The following is a 15,402-nucleotide window of genomic DNA, read 5'->3' as shown; positions in this document are numbered from 1 at the left end:
CCTCAGTGGAGCTACAGGAGTCATATCCTGAAAACAAGGCTGTGACAAGGAAAGGGCAGGGTATTTGGAGGGTCACCATGAAGCCACCTAACCTGGATTCCAGGATGTGTAAGGCCCTGTAGGCACACAAATACAGACTGACGGATGAGTAAGAGCTGGTGAGGTGTAAGGGAAAGGAGAGTGTGAAGGGATACAATCTCTGTCTTAGACAGGAGTGATGGGGGTAGGGATGCAGACTAGAGAACACAAGCTGAGGTGGATGGGTGCGGTCCTGAGCCTGTGTCTCAGCTCTCACACTAACACTAAGAACCCAAACCACCCAAAAAGGACTCAGCTCTTTCCATCTGGGAGATCAGCTTTGCATATAACGTTTGCTCTCATCTGCTTTTTCCTCCTGCTCTTAACTGAACAAATGGTGTGTGTTCTTATTTTTCCCAGGACGATCTTACGCATGTCATCTTCCAGTATAGGGCTCTCAGGAACCTCATTTATAAAATGAAGTGGTTGACCTGAGAAGTCTTGTGAACACTAACATATAACCCGAGAGCTCCTGTCTTAGGGTTTCACTGCTGTGAAGAGACACCATGACCACAGCAACTCCTATAAAGGAAAACATTTCATTGTGACTGGCTTACAGTCCACAGGTTTAGTCTATTATCACCATGGCAGGAAACAAGACAGAAGGCATGCAAATATGGTGATTGAGAAGGAGCTAAGTTCTACCTTTTGATCCCAAGGCAGCAGCTGATTTGACTGATTTGAGCTTCTAAGACCACAAAGGCTACCTCCACCCCCCGCCCCCTCACCAGTGACAAACTTTCTCTAAAAAGGCTACATCTTAAAATAATTCCACTTCCTATAGGCCAAGCATTCAAATACATGAGTCTATTTCTATTCAAACCACCACAGCTCCCTCACTAAAACAAACTAACAAGCAAAACAAAACAAGAGGAAAAAACCTGACTTTCCTGGAATTGATGTGTGACCTTGAGCTAGATTACTTAAACTCTCTGAACCTTAGTCTCATTTGTAAAACGGGGATAATGGCAGTGCTTATGTCATAGGGATATTATGAAAAACAAACTCTTATAATGTGTTTAGGTCAGTGTTTGGCCCACAGCACTATTAAATGGTGCTTGCTCTTGTGATCCAGGCAAGTCATATGGCCTTGATAAGTGCACGATGAATATATAACAAGCTTCCAAATGCCTGAAGTCCGGCACACAATTTGACTCCTTTGCTGCTACTTTGCAAAGAACAACCAGCTTGGAGCTATTCATGCAGGCAGACAGTTGCAGACCTTTGGTGTGAAGGTGCCCTTAAGAAAACAGGGAGCTAAGAGACCAAGTCTGAAATAATAAAAGAGCCCCAGAGTGGTGGGGAAAAAGCTACGTTGGAATGGAGCCTACGAGGATTCTGAGTTCCTTTCTGAATACAATGCTCAGTGAGAAGTCCCACGCTCAGCTAAACAATCTCCACACAAAGGGGAGAAAACATAAACAAACTGCAGAGAAAGTAAAAAAGATGAAATGGTCAGAAACATTCTCACAGGAGTCTCTCACAGTCAGGAAGAACTTGGTGTGTTAGGGCGGCCAAATTGTCAAGATGAGAAGGAACTCTCTAAAGCCTCCCATCCACACCTATGTCCCCTGTCCCTGCTTTCTTTCCATTTTAGCTCCTGCCACTCACACCCACACTACAGACTCATCACTCCAGTGATGTCATTTATTGTTATTTGGTAAGGACATCATGAGCGCCCTGAGGCTTGGCTTCTGCCGCTTCACATTCATAACTACCTTCATGGTGGATTTCGCTTCTGGATTACAGATGAGAAAGCTGGGATTTGCAGAGGAATCTGGTGTGTGTCAGAGGATGGATTCATGCCCGAGGCTCTGTGTTTCCACTGTTCATACTGCTTCTCTATTTCTTGCTCTATACTTTGCTCCCTCCAGGTTTGCCCTGGGCATCACACACATCCAAGGCAAAACTGTACAAGGGAGACCTGACAGGAAAGTCAGTTTCTTCAGTTAGCAGCCACAGAACATAACCCCTCCACTCCCACCCACTATCCCCCTACCCTCCCTACCCCCCACCCCCACCCCTCAAAAGCATCACCAAAGCCTTCTCATTGTGGTTCAGAGGCACTTCCTGCTTTCACAAGTGTCTTAGTTAGGGTTTTACTGGTGTGAACAGATACCATAACCAAGGCACCTCTTACATGGACAAGATTTAATTGGGGCTGGCTTACAGGTTCAGAGGTTCAGCCCATTGTTATCAAGATGAGAACATGGCAGCATCCAGGCAGTTTAGGCAGGCATGGTTCAGGAGGAGCTGAGAGTTCTACATCTTATCTGAAGGCCACTAGGAGAATGACTCCCACATGGTTAGGAGAAGGGTCTCATTGCCCACAATAACACACACTTCCTCCAACAAGGCCACACCTCCTAATAGTGCCACTCCCTGGGCCAAGGATATTCAAACCACCACAATAAGGTAGCTGTCTAAGCTAAAGAGATACACAAATCACTTGATAAAGTCTTACAATCCAGCCCCCATCCAAAAGTCAAGGATAAAGCAAGAATTAAGACATTGACCAACAGATACATTGACAGGTCCTTTTTTATTTCATTTTAGACTTGGTCTTGGACCAAAATGCTGTAGGGATTTTGCTACTTTTCCACTAAGTGCAAGATATTCTGCTGTTGATTTCTGATTTAGGTGGTTTCTTATCAGAGAGTCTTTTATTTATGCAGGTGTGCTTTGTAGCATTCACGCCATTGGGGGTTGGGTTCCATGAGTTTCTGAAGGCCTTTAGTGGTATTATTCAAGCTGTCTGTATTTTTCCTTGGTAGTTTTTGGTCTGCCTGATCAGCTGGTTTCAGAAAGCTGCCGCTGTGCTAGGAGACCTGTCAGCTCCTTCCTTTTACTGTTAGTGTTTACTTTCATGGGTTTTGAAGGACTTATGTTAGTACATAAACAAGCCCCATGCATGAATTTTTAAAAATATTTTATTTATTTTATTTTTTTAATTAGATATTTTCTTTACTTACATTTCAAATGCTATCCCCAAAGCCCCCTGAGATTTTCTAATACGATTTTACTAGATGGCTCTGTCTCACCACATAAAGACTACCTTGATTCCTAAATACTTCTAGCATTAAAAATACTTTCCCAATGTAAATACTGCAAGATCGGGTTCTTTTAGTTAGTTTAGTACATTATTTCATGTATAGTTAATGAGGACAGTACCAGGAATATATGTGTGTGTGTGTATATATATATATATATATATATATATATATATATATATATGTGTGTGTGTGTGTGTGTGTTGTATATACACACACACACATATATATATGTATATATAATTTTTTACATGCATTTAGTTTATCTTCTGTTACTTTATTTGTAGTTTTTGTGCCATAAATTTCTTTGTCCTCATCTGTTCTTTTTTTTAGTCTTCTGTTGACATCCATTATTTCTTGTCCTCTAGGAAGGTTGTATGTGTTTCTTATCTCCTTGTAGTGTTAATCCATTTATCTTTAACATGGATTTAACACTACCTAAAGATAACCCCCCACCTTATTCCATGGAAAGTCATTCTCTGCAGGTTATGGTGTACACTAAAGACACTTGGTGCTAGAAGAATGTTAGATACTTTCATTCACACATGTTCTCCAGTAACCCAAGCAACTGAGGCAATGTTGTGTTCCAAGCTTGACATACGGTACAGTCTGCAGTCACAGGTGGTACTAGAAGCCAAATACAGAATCCTTTCTGTTTCTCCCTCAGTGCTGGCCAGTTCTACAACTGAATCAGCTCATACATGTTAATTAAAGAGTAGAGGGTAAAGTATTTGTGTCTATCCTCTTCAATATTTTAGTCTTTATAACATGAACAAGTGCAGCATTATATCCATTCCTCCTTGCTTGGAGTGCTCTAAAGCTGTTACACTTTTTAAAAGCAACAACCAGCACCTCATAAAAAGACCTAAAGAAAATTGAGTAGGCAGATGGTATTGTCTTTTCTACATTGAGGACTCATTTTCCATTAGAATCCTTTTGCATTTTGAGTAAGCATAGCAGGGACTGGGAAAGGGTAGCAGATTCATAAATAATATAATTTATAATTAATAGCTAGATATAGTGTAATGGCAGATGTCAATCATCATAATGTCCCTACTTCCCAAGCCATTTACAGGATAGAATTATCATAAGTATCATATATTGTGTATATATAATTGCATTTTATAAAGGAAATGACCATTCCTTTCATTAGATTCTTTAAAAGGCTCATATAGTCTACTATGCACTATTGCTCTTTATATTAGAAAAGCCAGGTGATTCTTGGTGTATGCAGGGTCTCATCCACTGGGATTTAGTGTTTATTAGAGGAAACGTGTGAATATTTATTTACTTATTTATGTTTTTCTCTTTTAAAAGCATCCTTCCTACCTGCTACTTTAACTATGACCGTGGACAGGGGAGATAATGTGAACATATCTTTCAAAAAGGTGTTAATTAAAGAAGAAGATGCAGTGATTTACAAAAATGGTGAGTCTATTTCATCTCCTTCTATTACTTCTGTCTACAAGATGCTGGGTGATAACTAACACATTAGATATTGTCATATTGCCATTTTAAGGGTAGTTGTCTAAAAAGCTGCTGTGACCCAAGCTTGTCAAATTCTGTGTATAACAGAAGCCCTCTTAGACAAGGCATTTGGTTATTTAATCAAGCAAAGTGAGGTAGGAATTTTTTTTTTTAAAAAAAGAACAAACATACATGCACACACATGTAAAGTGCAGGTACATACAATAAAAGCTGATGGTAATGTATAAGTAGAGTTTCAAATTCAATCAGGGAAGGTGCAAGACTGTCTGACTGTGAGGGTGTTTGATTATAAGAACAAACAAATAGGCACATTTGAGCACAAACTTTTTTCCTTCGTTCTCCTTCCTCGCCAGGCTCCTTCATCCACTCAGTGCCCCGTCATGAAGTACCTGATATTTTAGAAGTTCACTTGCCGCATGCTCAGCCCCAGGATGCTGGTGTGTACTCGGCCAGGTACATAGGAGGAAACCTGTTCACCTCAGCCTTCACCAGGCTGATTGTTCGGAGTAAGTGACTGAGAGGCCACACTGTTCTATACTGATGTTGTTGTCACTATTTATAGCTTCAAGTTATAGCACCCTGCAATGATGCCTAAGCAAGATGGAGGGAGAGCAAGCACTCTTGAGAATTTGATAGAAAGGCTAACAAGCAAGTTGCAGACAAGATATGTTCTAGGGAAGATGTGGGGTTCAGAAGTAGTGGGTGTCTTCGTCAGGGTTTCTATTCCTGCACAAACATCACTTCCCAGGAGCAAGTTGGGGAGGAAAGGGTATATTCAGCTTACACTTTCCACATTGCTGTTCATCACCAAGGAAGTCAGGACTGGAACTCAAGCAGGTCCAGGAAGCAGGAGTGGATGCAGAAGCCAGGGAGGGATGTTACTTACTGGCTTGCTTCCCCTGGCTTGCTCAGCTTGCTTTCTTATAGAACCCAAGACTACCAGCCCAGAGATGGTACCACCTACAAGGGTCCCTCCCCACCCCCCACCCCTCATCACTAATTGAGAAACTACCTTACATCTGGAGGCATACCTACATCTCATGGAGGTATTTCCTCACCTGAAGATCCTTTCTCTGGATAATTCTAGCCTGTTTCAAGATGACACAAAACCAGGCGGTACATTGGGGTTAGGCTAAATCGTCTAAGCTTTTCATCTAGGAGGTTGTTGTTACCATGGCTAAGGTTCACAATGCTTTACCTTTGTGTTTTATATTTCCAGGAGAAAGAATTAGCTTGGTCTAACATACACAGATGTCAACCAGCCTAAACCAGGAAGCTGTAGGCAAAAGTAGAGCCATAAAACAGAAGGCATAGTTGTATTGCAGGACCAAACCCACTAGAAAGTGGAATTGAAGTGAGATGGATGGTTTCTCTAGATAATGGGTTGTGACTATTACAGGAAAATGAGTTGGGTCATCTGGGCTCCTAGGTAAACATAATTTCTTTCAAGTCCCATGCATTCTAGAGCCTTTGACTCTGTAGTGTGACACTGCAAGAGCTGGAACTAGGGAAAGCGTCCCAGTTCACTGTAGGAAATCATCAAGGTGCAAGGAGACAGCATCAGTACTTTTTATGGAGCAATTGACATATAGAAAGCAGGAGACTTGCCTCAAAATCCCCCCCAGCCATGTTTGATTTGTGCTATTAACCACTCAGGCCTTCAGGCCTAAATCTCTGCAATTCAGTGTTTTGAAAAGCATTTAACTGTATTGAATAGCATTGTATTGATGTTAAAGACAGAGTATAACACAATAAACCCATAGCCCTTGGGTAATTCCCAGTCCGAGCAGGTATGTAACTAGATAATTCAACATTACAGTATAATGGTAGAAGTATGAAACGTGTGGTTAACTTAGTTTATTCCCCATGTCAAGACACTTCAAAAAAATATAAAGTAAGGTATTATATAGGCAGGACTATTTGAACTTGACTCGAGGGAAATCTGCTCCTGTTCCCAAAACTGGCTTTCTTGTGCAGTGTTCATTTAAGACCCATCTTTAAAGGAGTCTGTAGTGTTCAGCTTTTGATGTCTTGCTTTTCAGTTACTTCTTGAATTCTCCACTTCCCCCTTTACACCACTACACAGGAGAGGCCAGAATGTAAAGAAGCAGTTTGCACTCATTTCTTAAGGCAGCTCTTGTCTGATGTAATGCTATATACTCAAGGACTCAGAATCTGGATAAATGGGTATGCTGTCTTGGAGCAGAACCATTAGACTAATGCTTGTTTGTTCTAGACTGGGAAAAACAGAAGGGTTTACCTACTCTTAACTCAAATTTAAACACATAATTTCTGATGTTAGTATGTAGGCTCCCTCAACACCACACAAGTCTCCAGAAGATATTACCTGTATATCTTCTTAATTACTAGATACTAATTAATCTTACAGTTTAACTCTGTTCTGCCTCTACCTGGAGACAGTGTCAGATCCCACAGGTAAGGCCTTGGTTACATATAATTATCCTTATTTTGCTTGCAAGTCGAGAACCACACGTGTCCTATGCTCCTGACTGAATAGCTATAAATCAAGGTTTCTTAAGTCTCCAAGTCTTCCTTGTGTTTCTGGTGACCCTTATCATAAAGTTAGTTAAGGGACCCTTTACCACCATAATTAGCATTCGGAAGCATTCTCATTAGCATACAAAAAGTGTTTATTACTTTGAGGGTTTTAGGATCAGTGTGCCAAGAAACAAGTGTAGGAACCAAAAATGTGTTTCTTAATCTATCACACTGTCCTCTGGAAAATGTTTAAAAATATCTTTAAACACTTAAACTAATATATCATGAAAGTCTCATAATTTAGACTTCCAAGTGCTAGGCATACAGAACCAAGCTACCATATCAAGTTTACAGCTTTCTCTATATATCAAAACATGAATAGAGATTAGTTTTTGGAGCTCATCTGGCCTTTTCCCCTAAAGCAAAAGATCCCCTTTCCTCCCACTCTGTATTGTTTTCTGCTTGGAGCATATGCTGTTGCCTGTGGTAGCATATTTAACAAAGCTATTAGAGAGGCACACTAGTGTCTAAAGTCATTCAAAGGAAGTTTGAGTGGAGCTATACTCACCCTACTTAAAAACAGCTACTCAATATGACTTGTTTGATGTTTATTGAGGGAAGCTGGAGTCACAAGGCCATCTTTTCTGTATGAACTAAAGCATAAAAACAGATGTTGCTTTATTAGAAACCCCACTGGCATGTTTATAGATTGCTTTTCAGTATAAATTTTTTTTCATGACAAGACTTCTTACAGCATAGATTTTATTTTCCTTTGCATGCCATGAATAATATATGGCATCTTAAAATATAGCATCACAAAGCTTTAAAATGAAGTTACATTAGTGAATATTGTTTGATTATCAACAAACTGTAACTTCCCCAATCTAAGAGATCACTCCTGTTATCCCCGGGAGTTTTATTCTTCTTCCTGGGACTGGGGCTGAGGCTGGGCTATATCAACAGGCAGATGCTAGGCTGGAGAGCAGTTCCATGTATGAGGAGGAGCCTGTTTCACTTAAATTATCTGATTTTATACTTATTGTGTGTAAGAGCCTAGTAGCCTGGCTCCCACTAATTATGTAGTCTTTCTTCTGTTATATGCCAAGGAACATAACTACTAGCTTTCAGACATCTTGCAACTTTATCTATTGAGGCTGGCATGTGTTGATAGTTTTCTTGATTATTTTGGAGAAAATACTGATAGGCAGGAGTTCTTGCCAAAGAGAGTTTGAGGTTACATCAGCTGCAGGCATGTGTCCAAGTGCTATGAGACTAGTGCCTGGAGACAATGATACTAGTTCCCTACAGATGAAAAATGAAGCCATAACTTCAACCACAAAGAGCCATACACTCCTGAGTTTTCTGTATATTTCAAGTTATTCCTTAGTCTAATTAATGATCTAAAACCACCAAGTGTTGGATGTAACTAGGAAAGCTCTAGGAAGCATTTTACTGCCTTGAGCTGAGTTCTGCATAACAAAAAGTTCTTGCTTTTGTTTCTCTTGTTTCTTATATACTTTCCAGCAGAAATAGTGCATGCAACTGGCTATGCCTCTCTTTAGCCTTAGCCCTCCTCCACCTACTCCAGGCTGAGCCAATGTGTGGGCTTGTTGGCTGTGGGTCTGGGGTTTGTTTCTGTTAGGTTCCTTAGTGATGGAGACACCACTGATCAGGGTATCCATTTTAAAAATGCTTCCATCTTGGACCATATGAACATGCCAAAGTCTCTTCCTTCCTAGTGCCTCAGCCTGGAACACACTGTCTAGCCTTATCTTTCTTGCTGCTTATGTGGTCCTGTACTCCCAGTTTACTCCTGCTCTCATGGAAAGCCTTCCTTTGTGTACTTTTCTGTTGACAAGGCAGGATTTGGTATTTCTTGTCTCTGCTTCTATCATTATTTACCGTTAACTATCTCATTCCATACCACACTATTAGTGTTTAGAGTGACAAGACTATATTTTTGTCTTCATTCTCATTGCCCACTAAAATGAGTGTCACGTATTAGTTGTTCAATAACAGTTCATTGAGTGATTATGCTTTCCACCTCTATGTTTCTTTGTTTGTTTTAACAATAGGATGTGAAGCTCAGAAGTGGGGGCCCGACTGTAGCCGTCCTTGTACTACTTGCAAGAACAATGGTGTCTGCCATGAAGATACCGGGGAATGCATTTGCCCTCCTGGGTTTATGGGGAGAACATGTGAGAAAGGTTAGTGACTCTACTTGATGACTAAACAGATTGACCATAGATGAGAAGATCCATGGTACCACCTTTGTGTTGACTAGACACCTTTTCTAAAGGCTGTTTACTGCAAAGTTACTGGAAACTTATAACAAAAACACCAATTTGTAGGGGTACAGTCAACGTGCAGGTTCATAACCCATGAAACCGAGTGGTGACCTCTTTGGGATGTAGTTTTGTTCTCTTTAAAGTGGGTCATACAGGAAGGTGTGGCCATCTCTCTGCCAGGCCTCAGGTTAGAATTCCCCTGTCTAGGAGAAACCTTATAAAAGTAGAGTCCAGCCTTTTAAGGGAGTATGATTTGACTCTGAATCAGCCTTTGTGTCGTTCCCTCCCACAGCTTGTGAGCCGCATACATTTGGCAGGACCTGTAAAGAAAGGTGTAGTGGACCAGAAGGATGCAAGTCTTATGTGTTCTGTCTCCCAGACCCTTACGGGTGTTCCTGTGCCACAGGCTGGAGGGGGTTGCAGTGCAATGAAGGTATGCGCTACTTGCATGGGGAACAGGGGAAGCTGCAGCTGGTGTCCAGAGGCCAAGCTAGCTGACATCAGCAGCAGGATGCACTGGATTGCTTGGTTGCTTACCTGTTGTTGGATGCAGGGATTTAAGTCACAGATGGTTTTTTAAATGAAAGAGCGAGATCGGATATGGGAGGAGATGCTTCTCACGCATGTCGCCTAGGGATGATGTTAAAACATGGATTCTAACTTGCATACTTCTGCATTTATATTGGATCTCTAGGCAACTATTGTTGCTGTTGAGATTTAGATGATGCTTTGAATACAAAAATTAAGAAAGATTTTATTTTATTTTTTTGCTGTATGCCATAAAAATCAGGCTTCAGGACAGATCCAGATAAGATTTAAGGTTCAAAATAAAGTTAACTCCCGTTACTCAGGGATCTTACTCAAGAACTAATAATTGCTACTGCCAACCTCATTAACAAATCCTTTATCTCAGACTTTTCTTTGTGCTTATGGTGTGGACACTTGAGATCTATGCCCACCAATTTTGAAGTACATGATATGGTATACCTGCCTGAACTTGCCACAGTGTATCTCTAAGAAGGTCCTTAAACAGCACAACTGAAACTTTGTATCCTTGACTGACACCTCCACACTTGCCCCACCAATGCCTGGAAACCCCTGCCAAGGCTTCTGTTCCTTAGATTCCATCTACAGGAGAGAGCAAAAAATACCTGCCCTTCTTGGTCTGGTTTATTCAACTCGGATAATTCAATTTAAACTCATCCACATTGTCAAAAATAGTCATAGATTTTCCTTTCTTCCTCCTCCCCTCTCTCCTACCTCCCCACATATAAAATTATTTTATTTACAGGTGTAGAGTCTCTGTATCCTATGGTAATTGTGTGATTGTGTTTGTAGGGAACGTCCACATTGTTTGGGGTAGTTGCCTGCCTGTAAACAGTGCTTAGTGTTCACTCCTTTACGCTCCCACGTTTGCTATCTTTTGACATACTGATCCTAGCCATTTTAACAGATACAAGGTGATGGCTCTTGAGTTTTTAATTTGTGTTTTCTTGAAGTTGTCTGACTGTGGGCTGCTAGTGATCATACCAGGGCCATGTGCATGTTGGACGACATCCGTTGTCCTTCTCTGATGACCAGTGCTATTAAATATGTTTTCATGTACATATTGGCCATCTAAATATCCTCTAAGAGATGTCAACCCAGGTTATTTGCTCATTTCTTTTACAATTATTTATTTATTTACATCCCAAATGTTGTCCCCTATCCTGGTCCCACCTTGCAGAGTTCCTCTTCCTAAGCCCCTTCCCCTCGGCCTCTGAGATGACAGCTCCCTGGTATCTTCCCACCCTGGTATATCAAGTCTCTGCAGGATTATGTGCACCCTCTCCCACTGAGGCCAGATTTGGCAGCTCTCTGCTACACATGTGTCAGGGGCCTTGGAGAAGCCCATGTATGTTTTTGGTTGATGGCTCAGTCTCTGGTAGCTCCCAGGGGTCCAGATTAGTTGGTACAATTGGTCTTCCTGGGGGGTTGGCATCTTCTTGAGCGCCTTCAATCTTTTCTCTAACTCTTCCATAGGGGTCCCTGACCGCTCTCCAATGTTTGTCTGTGGGTATCTGCATCTGTCTCAGTCAGCTGCTGGGCAGAGCCTCTCAGAGGGCTGCTATGTTAGTCTCCTGTCTGCAAGTACAACATAGCATCATTAATAGTCTGAGGGATTGGCTCCTGCCCATGGGATGGGTGTCAAGTTGGGCCAATCACTGGATGGATTTTCCTTCAGTCTCTGCTCCATCTTTGCCTATTTTTAAAAAACAGGTTTTCTTGCTCTTTCACTACTTGAGCTTCTCCTACGTACTAGACAGAAACTCTAATAGTAGGTATAGCCTACAGCGATTTCCTCCAGCCCACTGATTGTCCTCTACTCTGCTGACTGCCTGCAGCCTTTCAATTTGGTGCATTTTTTTTTTATTTGGCCCATTGGCTTTTGTTTCCTGGGATACAGGAAATAGGATAATACCCAGATCATTCCCCAAATTGATCTAAAAAAGAAAATTTTCTTTTATGTTTTCTCCAATAGGTTTTACAACTTGACATCTTGGGTTTAAGTTATTTATTTAGTTGACATGACTATCTTTTTTCCATTGTGTATTTTGGTTCCTTTACTGAACTAATTGACAATAAATATACAGATCTGTTTCTGGATTTTCTGTACATTGGTCTATGTGACTGTTTTTTATGCTAAAATGTGAGCTTTGAATATTCTGAATATAGATTTATAGCATATTTTGAAGTCAATAAGTAGTATACTCCCTCTGGTATTGTTTTTCTTTTTCAGTGTCTTTAGTTGATCTGATTTTGTTATATGAAAGTAATATTTGCTTTTTTTTGCTCCAATGAAAACATTCCATTAGAACTTTAATAGAGACTGTATTGATTGACGCTGAAAATGTAAGCTTTCTACTGAACAAGTTGTCTGAGTTGAAAGTATCCACCAGAAAGTCAAGGGATAATATTGTTTAGAAATCAGTTTTAAGTAAAGGTAATCCTATAGTTGACGTAAAACAAGGACAGCTGGTCGACATAATCTGTTCATTGTCTAACAGTTTGTTAGTGTTCTTGGCAGTTCAGTAGCTCTCAAAAGAACAGAGTAGTCCCTGCTGCCCTCGAAGGAGCTCTCAGAAACTAGAAGTACATAGAATGGCAGGAACAATGTAAGGAGAAAGTAAGGGACAAGGCAAGAAAACCAATAGCATCATACATTCTCTTATTTGTAGTTTGACGGATTTTTTTTTCTATATTTACTCAGCTTGGCATTTACTTAATTGTCATATATGTAAATGTCAAAGGATTTGAAATTCTTAAACACTATTTCTTTTTTTAAAAAAAATTATTTATTTTGTGGTGTGTGTGTGAAGGTGGTAGAACTATTCCCAATTTTCTGAGAAACCTACAGATTGATTTCCCGAGTGATTGTACAGGTCTGCACTCTCACCAGCAATGGAGGAGTGTTCTCCCTGCTCCACATCCTCCCCAGCATCTGCTGTCACTTGAAGTTTTGATCTTAGCCATTCTGACTGGTATAAGGTGGAATCTCAGAGTCATTTTAATTTACATTTCCCTGATAACTAAAGACATCGAACATTTCTTTAAGTGTTTCTCAGCTTTTTGAGATTCCTCTGTTGGGAATTCTCTAATTAGCTGTGTACCTCATTTTTTAATTGGATTATTTTAGTTTGTTGGTGTCTAACTTCTAGCATTCTTTATATATTTTAGATATTAGCCCTCTGTCAGATGTAGGGTTGGTGAAGATCTTTTTCCATTCTATAGGCTGTTTTTTGTCCTATTGATGGTATCCTTTGCCTTACTGAAGCTTTTCAGTTGATCTTAGAACCTGAGCCACTGGAATTCTGTTCACTGTCTCCTGTACCAATGTGTTCAAGGCTATTTCCCTCGTTCTCTTCTAGTAGACTCAGTGTATCTGGTTTTATGTTGAGGTCCTTGATCCACTCAGGCTTGAGCTTTGTGCAGGATGATAAATATGCATATATGTTCATTCTTCTACATGAAGACTGCCTGTTAGAACATTTGTTGAAGATGTTTTCTTTTTTCCATTGTATGGTTTTGACTTCTTTGTCAAAAAACCAAGTGCTCATAGTTGTGTAGGTTTATTTCTGGGTCTTTGATTCTATTCTATTGATCAACCCATCTGTTTCTATATTGAGAGGCAGGCAGGATTCCCAGTGGAGGGATAAAGATACCAACCCACCCACAAAACCTTTGACCCAAAATTTGTCTTGTCTACCAGAGGTGTAGGGACATAGATGGAGCACAGACTGAGGAAGTAGCCAACCAATGACTGACCCAAACTGAGACCCATCCCAGGGGCAAGAACCAATCCCTGATACTACCCATGATTCTCTGTTATGTTTACAGATAGGAAGCTAGCATAACTATCCTCTGAGAGGCTCCATTCAGCAGCTGACCAAAACAGGTACAGAGATCCACACCCAAACATTAGACAGAGCTCAGGGAATCTTGTATAAGAGTTGGAGGACAGATTGAGGGACCCAAGAGGACAGGGACTTCATGGAGAGAACAGTCATCTATTCTAGACCCTTGGGGGCAACCAGAGACTGAACCACCAACCAAAGAGTGAGCATGGGCTGTACCTAGGCCCCCTGCATATATGTAGCAGATGTGCGGCTTGGTCTTCAAGAAAATTCCCCAACAACTGGAGCAGGGCCTGACACTGGCTCCATTGCCTGCCTATGGATCCTGTTTTCTTAACTGGCTGCCTTGTCTGGTCTCAGTAGGAGAGTATATGCCGGGTCCTGCAATGACTTGATATGCCAGGGTGGGTTGGTACTGGGGCAGGGGTTCCCCTCTCACAGCAGAAGGAGAGAGGGAGGGACTGAATAAGGGGGGAGAAAGGGGGGCTAAAATCAGGATATAAAGTGAAGTGGAAAAAATCCTAAGGAACACAACTTAAGAAAGAAGGGGTTTGTTGGGCTCATAATTCAAGAGTACATTCCATTTGGTGGGGTCATCAGGATGCAGGAACTTGAAGCAACAGGTCACATGGCAGCCACAGTCAGAAAGCAGATAATAATGATGACTTTGTGCAGCTCACTTTCTCCTAGATACCAGCTCAGGGGATGAGGCCACCCACAATTAGTAGGTCTTTCTATCTGGTTTAACCTTATCAACATAATCCCTCACAAACATGCTCAGAGGATCATTTCCCAGGTGTTTTAGATTCCATCAAGTTGACAATTGAGATTAATAACCACTGCTGTTTTCCCATTGCAGATGTGTGTGGGGGGTGCTTATTTTGTTGCTGAAATGCCTCATTGTTGTGAATGTACTTTCTTTGGACATAATTCCTTAAAATTGATTTTAAAATCTTGCCTTCTTTTTTATAATTTTAGGACTTTGTAGTTAGTTGCCACTGAGTTTTTCTTTTCTTTTGTTCTTTTTAAAAAAAATTGAACATATTTATCTATCACTTCTTATGTTGAATAATTTGAAATTTTATCATGAATACCTAATATTATATTGTGGAGACTCTGGAGTATGATAAATTCCTTAGGAGGAATGCTCACTTTGTTTTGTTTTAATTTAGTAGACTCGAGCTACAGGCTATGACTCTTAGTCATCAGACCAAAATCTATTCAGGTTTTTTCATCTTTATCAGGGCCTCTCTGAGTAGGTTGAGCATGGTTGTGGTTCAAGGGTCAGCCAAAGATCTGAATCTTTTCCCAACTCAGTATTTCTAATTTCCTTTCTCTTTCCAGTGACTGGCTCTTTCCTTCAACCTGCCAAGCTAACGAGACAACAAATTTTCTTTTGAGTTCTATCCTCTCACATGGTGTCAATAATACCCAACACTTAACTCAAAAACTGAAAAATAAGAAACACATCATTCCTATCTTCCAAATTTCACTTCTCCTTTAAAAGCTCCCTGGCTTCCTCTGCCCACACACATCCTTCCCTGATTTCAAGTAGTCTTTTTTGGAATATTGTATTGTGAAATGTGTTCTAGTAGACAGTTACTG

The 15,402-nt window shown here is 40.7% G+C and overlaps 1 protein-coding gene across 2 annotated transcripts in view; it reads left to right on the top strand.

The window, feature by feature from the left end:
• Tek (TEK receptor tyrosine kinase) overlaps nt 1-15,402 on the top strand; it is a 116,791-nt gene that overhangs the window by 49,082 nt on the left and 52,307 nt on the right. For both annotated transcript variants that reach the window (XM_021160929.3, XM_021160928.3), the window contains exons 3-6: nt 4,446-4,556; nt 4,970-5,122; nt 9,191-9,322; nt 9,696-9,836. In XM_021160929.3, the coding sequence (XP_021016588.1) occupies nt 4,446-4,556; nt 4,970-5,122; nt 9,191-9,322; nt 9,696-9,836 (537 nt within the window). The remainder of the gene's footprint in view (nt 1-4,445; nt 4,557-4,969; nt 5,123-9,190; nt 9,323-9,695; nt 9,837-15,402) is intronic.

This window comes from Mus caroli, unplaced genomic scaffold, assembly GCF_978045245.1.
Source record: "Mus caroli unplaced genomic scaffold, Mus_caroli_1 scaffold_6, whole genome shotgun sequence".
Taxonomy (NCBI): Eukaryota; Metazoa; Chordata; class Mammalia; order Rodentia; family Muridae; genus Mus; species Mus caroli.
Note: the sequence above shows the minus strand (reverse complement) of the source record. Positions and strands in the feature narration are given on the sequence as shown.